Source organism: Bidens hawaiensis, unplaced genomic scaffold, assembly GCF_021521415.1.
Source record: "Bidens hawaiensis isolate Kalapana, Puna unplaced genomic scaffold, B.hawaiensis_p1.1 tig00005028_1, whole genome shotgun sequence".
NCBI lineage: Eukaryota > Viridiplantae > Streptophyta > Magnoliopsida > Asterales > Asteraceae > Bidens > Bidens hawaiensis.
In genome coordinates, this window is record NW_027491319.1 from 1,505,884 (window position 1) to 1,516,391 (window position 10,508).

The 10,508-nt window shown below is 32.9% G+C and overlaps 1 protein-coding gene across 1 annotated transcript; it reads right to left on the reverse strand.

The window, feature by feature from the left end:
- Positions 1 to 238: 238 nt before the first annotated feature.
- LOC143628565 (uncharacterized) lies at positions 239 to 5,166 on the reverse strand. The gene is made up of 15 exons (XM_077098122.1): positions 5,013 to 5,166; positions 4,824 to 4,921; positions 4,518 to 4,618; positions 4,363 to 4,441; positions 4,199 to 4,259; positions 4,069 to 4,115; positions 3,873 to 3,965; positions 3,710 to 3,800; positions 3,561 to 3,609; positions 3,362 to 3,478; positions 3,121 to 3,268; positions 1,875 to 1,967; positions 1,711 to 1,779; positions 1,592 to 1,634; positions 239 to 498 (listed from the first exon to the last, which is right to left on the reverse strand). The coding sequence occupies exons 1-15, from the start codon at positions 5,071 to 5,073 to the stop codon at positions 398 to 400; spliced, it is 1,251 nt and encodes a 416-aa protein (XP_076954237.1). The 5' UTR covers positions 5,074 to 5,166; the 3' UTR covers positions 239 to 397.
- Positions 5,167 to 10,508: the final 5,342 nt, after the last annotated feature.

Below are 10,508 nucleotides of genomic sequence, written 5' to 3' on the forward strand. Positions count from 1 at the left end.
ATATACAAAAGAATGAATCGATAAATGCAACTCGCAAAATAATCTTTTGGTCTCAACTACCAACCTGTTTGAGACGTTATAGCTGTCATAAAAGAGCCTCCGTGGTTAAATGTGTTTTCAGTGAATATCAAGATGAAAACCTCGTGAAAAGTCAAACAACGAAAATATTCATAGAACGACATGGTAGTAAACATTCATTTTTCATCAAAGGTAACCGAAATTACTTTTTTTGAACATTAGTAGTAACTAAATATTAAATAACAGTAATAACCAAAATATGAATGTTCATGTTGTAAACCCTAAGCGGCTCTTGCAAAAAACTATATAGCCTTTGTAATCGTGTAAAAGTCTTGAATCCTTACAACCTGAAAAACAAACTGGCTTTGATTCAGTGCGTTCAAAGAATGATATCCTCATGCACGCTTATATTGAGAGTTTTATTTGGTAGAACAATGCTGTTAACCACCACAACTTCGTCCTCAACCGTCACAGCTTCTCCTGCAAACACAATATTTAACCACAATATGTATGAGATGGTAATTTTGGACAAGCGGGTCGTTTCCAATTATGTTTTAACTCTAACAGGGCCGCTTCATTTAAATAAAAGATTTAATACATAAAGAAAAATGCCAAATCAAGAATTAAAATAAACAAACTTCCTATTAGGCCATGTGTAGTGGAGGGGCTACAATTGGGGGCGAATTGTGACACGTGGCGCCCAGTCAACAAGGAGTAGAAATTTGTTTTTGGGGTGTAATGGTGTATGGGCTACAAGTTGGGCCCACGGTGTCTTTTTGTATTATTTTCTTTTTATAATTAAACTAACTAAATAAAAACCAATTTATTTAAATAATTATAAATAAATGTATTAAAATTTAAAAATAAATACAAAAAAATACATAAAACTAAAAAAAACACACAAATAATAAAAAAAATTATAATAAAAAAAAACACACCACAACAAAATACATATAAAAATACAAATAAAGTAAACAATACAAAAAAATAATCAAAGTTTAAAACTGTACGGATATAAACGTAAACAAACCAAAGATTTTAAAGTATTTAAAGTTTTATCAAGTTTAGTACACTTTCAAAGTTCAAGGTTTAAAAGTAAATAAAGTTTAAAACTAGTTTATAAATATTTAAAAAGTCTAGGGTATAAAATGTAAATAATAATAATAATATATAATCTCCCAACCCAACCCGCCCCCTTCCCCTTCCCCAGCATGTTTTTCCGGCGAATCTCACAGGTTTTTCCGGCGACGGCCACGAATTTCCGGCAAGAATAACACCCCCCTCCCTTTCCCCCAACATGTTTAAAACCTTGTGTGATATAAAATATTATTATTTTCTTCACATCTCGCCGACAAGTAAACCCCGCCCCCGCCCCAAATCGCCCACATATCGCCGGGGGGGCGGTGTTTGCGCCCTTCCTCGCCCCATTTCGCCCCCCACCCACGCCCACTACACATAGCCTAAATGTTATAAAAAAGAGTACATTTTTAATAATAATATAACTTGTGGGTTGGATCGGCCTGGCCCGGCCCGGCCCGGCGATTTTCATGGGTTAAAAAGACAAGATGCATACCGAGGATGGTGATTCCTAGTTTTGTTTTGTAATCTCCTTCACCCTGAAAAAGCCAACGATTTTAGTCGACGCAAGTTGAAAAACATGAGTGGAACGTAATGGAGACAATCAAAACATACCTGGACACGGGCCCATTTTCCTAAAGACGACTTCCAACCAACGATCGCGTATGTAACAAATGTGTTATCCTTTTTGAAATAAAAACAAAACACAAAACACAAAAGCATTTAGTTTCAGGTAATATGATGATAAGTTCATACAGCATCATTATTCAGTCATGTACCTGTAATTCAGCATCATCTAAGATGATACAATTCATGAGCCTTACGCCTGCAGCAACTCGTACGTTTGCAGAAATAGAAACATTTGGACCAATCTGTTGTAATGAAGAGGGGATATAAATTTAATAACACGAAACTTATGAAATATCGAACAAACAGCTTAAAAAATATCATATTTAACCGTTTCATTAAAAACAATTCAAACTGCGACCATTCTACCCCTATTTTTTCCTCAAACATTAGAATTGCATAGATACACATTTGTAACTTATAAATCATTATCCATCAATAATATTTTTCTTAAAGTATCATATTTGCACCCTTAAGTGTTTAGCTATGTTTATTTATTTATTTAATAAATATGTTAATCTTTAGAACTACTAATTTAGTTAGGGCTATAAACGAACCGAACGAACACAAACAAGGCCTTGTTTATGTTCGTTTGTTAAAGAAGTATTGTGTTCACGAACGGTTCACGGACACTTACCAAACTAGAATTTATGTTCGTGCTTGTTCATTAAAAATATGTACGTGTTCACAAACGGTTCACGAACACAAACAAACACAAATAAAATCGGCAGAGTCTAGAGATTGAGATCGATGTATTCATCAATGTGAATAATGAGAAAGGAAACGGGAATATGTTCGTTTGTAGTCGAACGTAATTTCTTGTTAATCTTCGTTCATTTATTAAACAAACTTCCCGCCAAATGGTTCACGAATTGTTCCTTTACAGCTCTAAATTTAGTTGTTAAAGCAAAACTTAAATGTTTATTTATTACTAATAATTATTTCTTTAAAGCTGATTTATAAGAAGTTTGATATTTTAATTTCATTTAAATACATGATTTCAAAGTTGTACAGATAATCTTTAAATAAATACTATTACCAAAGTTTATAATACACATTTACTAAAAATAGTTGTTTTATGTTTGGATATTTTATGAAACTACCAAGTCTTGGTAGTTTCATAAAATATCCAAACATAAAACAACTATTTTTTATATTGTAATTCACGATCAATAAACGAATCCCACTATAATTGCATTTGTATGTAAATTGAATATATTAACAAAATTAAAAAATCGGATAAGTCCTTGAACTATGATTGGCGCAATGGAATATATTAACAATATTAAAATAGGGTTAAAAGAGATATTATAATTAAGGGCAGAATGGTCATAAATTAGAAATTCATTTAAAACACAAATATATAAATAACGTAATGAAATGTAAATGGTTGTTGACCTTTGCAGTTGGATGTACTTTTGCTGATGGATGGATATAAACATCACCAATAACCGTCGGAGTCTTGGTCCCGTCACCATTAGCCAAGAGACCAGGTGACTTGTATCGAAATTGGGCAAGATATAAAGCAGAGCATTTCAATGACATCCTAAAACATTTTAATATCAAGAAGAATATATATATATATATATATATATATATAAAGCATAAAAATATTATACAAACAAAGAAGTTACATTACCCTGGAGTTTTAATCTGTTCCCAGAAATCAATCGTCTCATACGTGTATAACTGCTTCTTTCCAGCAAGTGGTGACAATATATCTTGATCCAGTCTAACAAAATCCTTAGCATATGTCCTGTTAAAAGAAGTTAAGATGTTATAAATTCAAAATGGCATGTGATATCCTAATTTAAGTAATAGTAAAACTGAGATCTTACTTTGTCACCAACCGAAGGGACTCAAAGCTGGATAAAGTGTGCAGATTAGCTGCAACAGAACACAAAACTTGTAACTGGTATTTTCATTACAGGTGTGATATATATCACTTGTATGTCTTTTTATAAGAACAGCGAGTAAAAAAACTGACCTTTGTCTTCACGATGAGCACGTATATCTTGAATAACATGAAATATTTCTGGTGTGAATATGTAAACACCACAGTTAATTAAATCACTCACCTGCAATCCAAAATAGGAACTATAAGAAAATGCAACAGAGAGACTATTTCAATGAAACGGAGTAATTCTTACAAAAGTCTCGGGTTTTTCTGTATAATGCAAAAGTTCTTTGGTAGCTGGATCAGCAACTAATTCACCAAACTCGCTAGCTGACTCAGCAGAAACCTGCTCAGAGAGTATTACAACAGCTAAATAAGTAACATCATTGTTGAAATTTGCTTCTTTTTCTTATCGAGATATAGAGAAAGATCGACAACAAAATGCAGACCTTTATCACCAACAAAGTCCCCATCCCTCCATACCTTCTATGAGCATCTACAAGAATACACAATTACATCAAAAAATGACCCGTGTTGGACAATATTGTTTTAGAAAAATGACATGACATAGTAGCTAACCAAGCATTTCTGGTAAAGGAAAGCTGCAGCATACATCACAGTTTAACAAAACAATATGTGACTGCAACAAAACATACGATCCAAATGTCATAAATCATGTTCATAAACAAAAAAGACCCCACAAGTTAATAAAAGTTAGCGATTAAAGCAATGAATTCCAGTACCGGGCTATCGTCCATAATAATATCTCTAAAGTAATAGAGACCACCGGCCGAACCATGAGGCTTGTCTTCTTTTAGGTATCTAAACAACAATGCACCCAAATATCAAAACATATAAAAAATAATTGCAAACACTAGTTAATCAGTTAATCAATCACCTGACAGGGATATTAAGTTCACTCGAGATGGACGACACATACAACGCGAATTCCCTCTCCTCGTGAAACCCGATTAGGAATATCCGAGCCAAGTTGGGGATCTGAATCAACACAAATCCAAACAACTCGAGTAATTATGCATCAATTATTTTTTTGTCCAAATATGATTTGAGGATTCCATTCCAATATGTAGAAACATAGATATTACATCAACATAGCAGGTAGGCGGGCAACAAGCTGCGCCGCCACCCCTTTCTGAATTGCAAAAAGAAAAAAAAAGTGTTGATGTGAATAGGTTTGGAATACCGATTTACAAGCGGAAATAGGATGATGAATCATTGGCTGACCAGCTAGAGGAAAAAGAGGCTTGGGAGTGTTGAATGAAAGTGGACGAAATCGGGTACCTGTGAAAACATAATTATTGAAATTAAAAAAAAAAAAAAAGAAAAATTGAGGATAAATTAATACGTGGGTATGAAATAATAAATTTGGGACCTTTAGTCGGACCGCCGACCATGATGACGGCCACCACCTTCTCCTCGGAGTGTTTCATCATTTTAAGAAAACCTAACTCTAACTAATAAGGATTTTGTTTTATTATGATGAAGTGAAGGTAACAGATTACGTGTGGAGATAAGAAGTGTAGTTTGGAGTCAATTGTTGATGAATTTTGAGATCCCCGGAGGGGGAGGAAGAATAAATGGAATCGGCAGTGGCATCATTCCCTCCACTTTTCATCATTCGAGGATGCCGGCTATTTGGGCTTTTTGTAAAACTGCTAGCCGGGCCCATATTATGCATGTAGACTCATTAATTCATTGGTTAAATGGTTGGATACTAATCGGGTTTTTTTTTAAATACTCGGTTTTGAGTATGGAATCGGATTATGATCGGGTATAGAAAAATTGGTATTGGCAATAACCGGGTCAGGTCCAGGTCTGGGTATTGTCTTTAAAAACCATATCATATGCATCGGGTTCAGGACGGGTATATAACCGTATATTAGAATACCTTATTTATGGGTATTGAAAAAACCATATTTTTCGGTTTTTTTGTGCTTTTTTCCGGGTATTTTTCAGGTATAGATTAGATTTTTTTAAGAGGTTGCACTTTTTATGGGTATTTTTCAGGTAATTTTAGGTATAGATCATATATTTGAACAACCCCAGATTCGTGTATTGGAAAAAACCAGGTTCGGTATGGTACAGATTCGGGTTTTCGGGTATTACCGGGTACCAATCGGGTATGGTTCCGTGTACAGGTATTGGTACTGAAATGCAAATCATATTAGTACCCTACGGGTTGCGTCGGGTATGGGCTCGGGTACTAAAAACTCGGGTATAAAAAAGCCCGGTTTTGGGTTCGAGTTTTTTGTACACCTCTACATACAGGTGGGCGAATCGGGTTATTCCGGAAATGGATAGAAATGGGTTCTGAGTATGGTCGATAAAAGTCAACATTCATGTCGGGCAAGTACAGGTTCCATTATGGGACCAGTTTTTCCATATTTTTAGCTGTTTATGGCCTAGTTGGATATGGGTATAGGTGAAACCGTTTATGGCAGGTTTGAGTTGGTATCGAGTCCGGGCACAGTTCCAAGGAGAAATTAAAACCTGGTTTGTACCTCCACGTTAGTAGAACCGTGTTTTATGCACCTCTATAACACACCATAATCATCCTTTGGTTAATCAATATATATTAAAATAGCTATCCTTCATAACCAATAATATAATCTTATAGGTATTATATATCTTAAACTGAAACATCTTATCACTATATAACATCAATAGTTCTATTATCTACTTTGACTTTAGTGACTCTACACTGCTACATAAATAGGTATTTGGTATGGATTTTTTGCTACAGAAAAAATCGGTAGCCAATTTTGCTACGAAGGAGCTACGGATTAGTTATGGATATATTTTGCTATGAGTTAGCTACGGATATTCCGTTGCGAAAAAAAATATGTAGCAAAATCTGTAGCAAACTTGAAAAAATAAGTATGATAAAAATGACTTCATAAAACCGGTAGCAAAATCCGTACCAAAATCATGAAAGCAAATATTTAAAGCGTTGTAAAATTCATTTTAGTAAAAGCCATAGCAAAATTCATAGAAAATTTGAGAAATTAAAAACATTGACAGAAAATTCATCGCAAAATGTGTAGCAAAATCAAAAGAAAAAATGTAAAATTAATTTGGCGAAATTCGCAGCAAAGTCTGTAACAAAATTCGTAGCAAATTTGAGAAAATAAAAGTACTGACACAAAATTTGTTGCAAAATGCGTAGCAAAAAAAGTATTTTAAAACTAATTATGTGAAATTTGTAGCAAAGTCCGTATCAAAATCAGAAAAACAAAAATAAATTAGAAAATCTTAACAAAATCTCAACAGATATGTCTTTTTATCAGCACTGTACCCAATTGAAGTTGACCCGTTTGTTTCTTTAGGGATGGACCAACAACCCATTATCCTATGTTCAGGACCGTCTATAAGATTTTGATTGCCCAAGACGAGTAATAAAATTACGACCCTTATACAAAAAAATCTCAAAAGAAGTTGACCCATTTGTTTCTTTAGGGAAGGACCAACAACCCATCATCCTAAGCTCAGGGCCGTCTCTGAGATTTCAAGTGCTTTGGACGAGTAATAAAAATTACCCTTAAAAAATGATAGTATTTATATACATTAGATAATTATCTCCCGCTTGCGCCACACAAACTTAAAAGACATAATTTGAGTATTTAGACAACTCAATTGAGTGCACAAACAAAAGTTACATATGGTGGGACGGCGGAGGTTGTAAGTTTTAAGACTCTTATGAGTTCCTGTTGTGCATGTTCGAATATTGGCTGCTCAATTTAGGTGACAATTTTTTTTATTTGTTTCTTTTAGGTGGTGGGTCTAGTATATTTGTTCGTTCACTGGAAACTTTTTTTTCCCTATTGTAATGAATTTTGTTTCTCCTTTTTTCCTTTTAATATGGAAACCTTTTTTTAAATTTCGGTACTGTAACGAACGTAACCAATCAAATTCGCGTTGAGCACCGCCGCAATGCCTTGGTTTTACTGACTAGCTTTGGCTTTTTTTTATTCAACCATAGTCGTTCCTGATTCATTTAGTTTTGGGGTTATTTTTATTAAATCATAATCGACAATTATACCAACAGGTCGATTTGTTTTATTTTACTCGTATTTGATTGACGCATCATACATGATCATTTAATTTATTCTAGTTATATGTTAATGATTTTCATATATATTGAGTTTGAAATAAAATTTTAAAAAATAAGCTAAATGAGAAAATTGTTAAAACATAAAACGTTTGCAAGTAAAATATTAAAGTATATTTGGAGCAATAGGATTTGAAATGTGATTTAGCATAAGACGTGTGATATATCGATATATTTTAAATTTGAAAATGTGATATTTTGTAATCATTAGAATTTAGCAACAATATCATTATATTAGAGCAAAATATAGTATTCATGATATTGGACAAAAATAAAATATTGGTGAGATATGATTGATATATTTGGACTGGACAAAAATAATGATTAAAGCATGTTGTGGTTCACAATCAAAAGAAATAAGAGGACAATTGAAGTTTACGAGAACTAATAGAGCAATTGATCTAATAAGAAAGGAGATTTCGACGAGCATAGAAGTCTTTGGTTTGAAGCATTACTTGGTATGATTTTCATGTTCTTCACATTAAATTAATTGTATGCTTTCTACTCTCATAATGAATTTGATATATAAGACTTTATGTTATGTTCTAATCATGATTATTGGCTTAAAAACATTAGGATATTGGCAAGTTCTATAATGTGTTGACTTTTGTTTTGACTCTCTAGTTTAGGGTGTTCATGGTGCGGTTTCAAACCGCAAAACCGTCCAAACCGGTCATCAGTTCGGTTTCATGGTCGGTTTTATCTTCTAATTTTTGGTCGGTCAGTCTGTAAAACCGGACCAGACCGTTAGAATAGGATATCTATTTATTTTTGAAGAGTTATACGCCATGTTATGCTTAATTCAAACCAGGCTAAATAGTGTATGCCTTGATATAAGGGGTTATGACTGGGGTGTTAATCGGGTTTCGGGTTAATCGGGTTTTTAAAAAAGAAAAACTAACCCGTAACTCAACCCTATTAAGGTTCGGGTTTCGGGTTTGTTGGGTTTTGGGTTAATCGGGTCGGGTTAGTCGGGTTACTTTTATGCAATTTTTTTTGTTCCAGCAACGAATACAACATTTATCCAAGTTAGTTTACATAGAAAATAATTATGCAACTATTTTTAATATAATTAGAATTCGGTTTGTTTAGTTTTCTTTGGTGCATATACACACAATTTTCTTTATAATCAGGTCATTATAATTTCTAAAATAGTGTTGATGAAAAAACTATTTATCAAAATAGTGTTCATTAAAAATATTTACCAAACTAGTGTTATGAAAAAACTTTTCATATTCTCACTCCTAAGCTTGTCAAATAAAATAAGATAAATCATGTGGCTCTATTCTTTTTATTTTAAAATAATTGTTAACTTTAATGTAACAAATTATATATTTATACAATTATACGAATTGTTGTCCTCCTTGTTTTTTTCTCTCTTTTTTTAATTTCTTGGGGGTCGTTTAATTGCATTACAAAAATATTAACTTTCGGTTTATTAGTTTTAGAGAACTAGGATTTTTAAAAAATGAAAGTTTCAACGTTTGAACTTTCTTTTTAAACGTTTTGGGAAATATGTTTTTTCTTTTTCTATTAAAAAACACATTAATTTGTATTTTTAACACTTATCTTTTTTTTTTAAATAGTGTTTTTCCAAAATTGGTTTAAGTTTTGTAATAAAGAATTCATTCAAAAGATAAAAACTTATATTTTTAATAAAACGTATATTTGATAAAGAAACTACTTTTTAATATTTTCTTAGATTTATAAACTAAAATTAATAGTTAATCCAGAAAAATGTAAACAAATGTGCATTTTAAGATTCATAAACTAAATTATGAGTTTTTTTTTACGTAACATTTTGGTGTAACACATTGACTTTATGTTTGTTTTTTCTAGTTTATATACGTTTTTTGTTAACTAAAATTTTGCAATGACATTAATTCTAGGTACGACATTGACTTTATTGGTCATGGAGTGGTTTAGTGATCGAACATGGATGTATAAAAGGACCAATATTGATGGATCATCTAATTTGGAATATTATAACAACTTGAACAAGTGGTTAGACTTTGTCTATTCAAAAGAAAGTGTTGTGGATCGAAGGGTAACTAAGCGTCGTAAGATAGTACTGGACATCAAATGTCCTTGTTTAAGATGTCAAAATGGTATCTACAGAAATAGAGAAACCGTTCAAGAACGCTTACAAAGGGTTTCATGCCTCGTTACTACACATGGTGTGAACATGGTGAAACTCCCGCCCATGAGGTAGGACAATCGTCTACTACTAGGAAATCTATTAGTGATAATGATGATGATGGTTGTAGGCAGATGGTGTTAGATAGTATGTATGCATCTGGTTATGATTCAACAACACACTCAAATCTAGATTTAAATAATTTCGAAGGAGATGCTATAATTCAGAAGCAATGAGATTTTATGGCATGTTACAAGCTGCTGATGAGCCTTTATGGGAAGGGGAGAAGGCCACAGATTGTTCAAAGTTACAATCCGCCACAAGTTTCTTGAATTGAAAATCACTTTACAATGTATCAGCCGAATGTTATAACCACAACATTTCCATGGTTAAAGCGTTGTTGCCTAAAGGGAATAAGCTACCCGAAAATTTTTATGATACAAAGAAGTTTAGAAAAGCTTTGTCTTCCTAAAGAAAGGATTGATGTTTGCAAAAATCATTGCATGTTATTCTATAAGCAAGACAAGGAGTTGACCCAATGTAAATGGTGTGGGGAGTCTCGTTACAAGAGCGGGAAAAATAAGGTACCTCATTTGGTGATGACATACATGCCAATTGGTCCT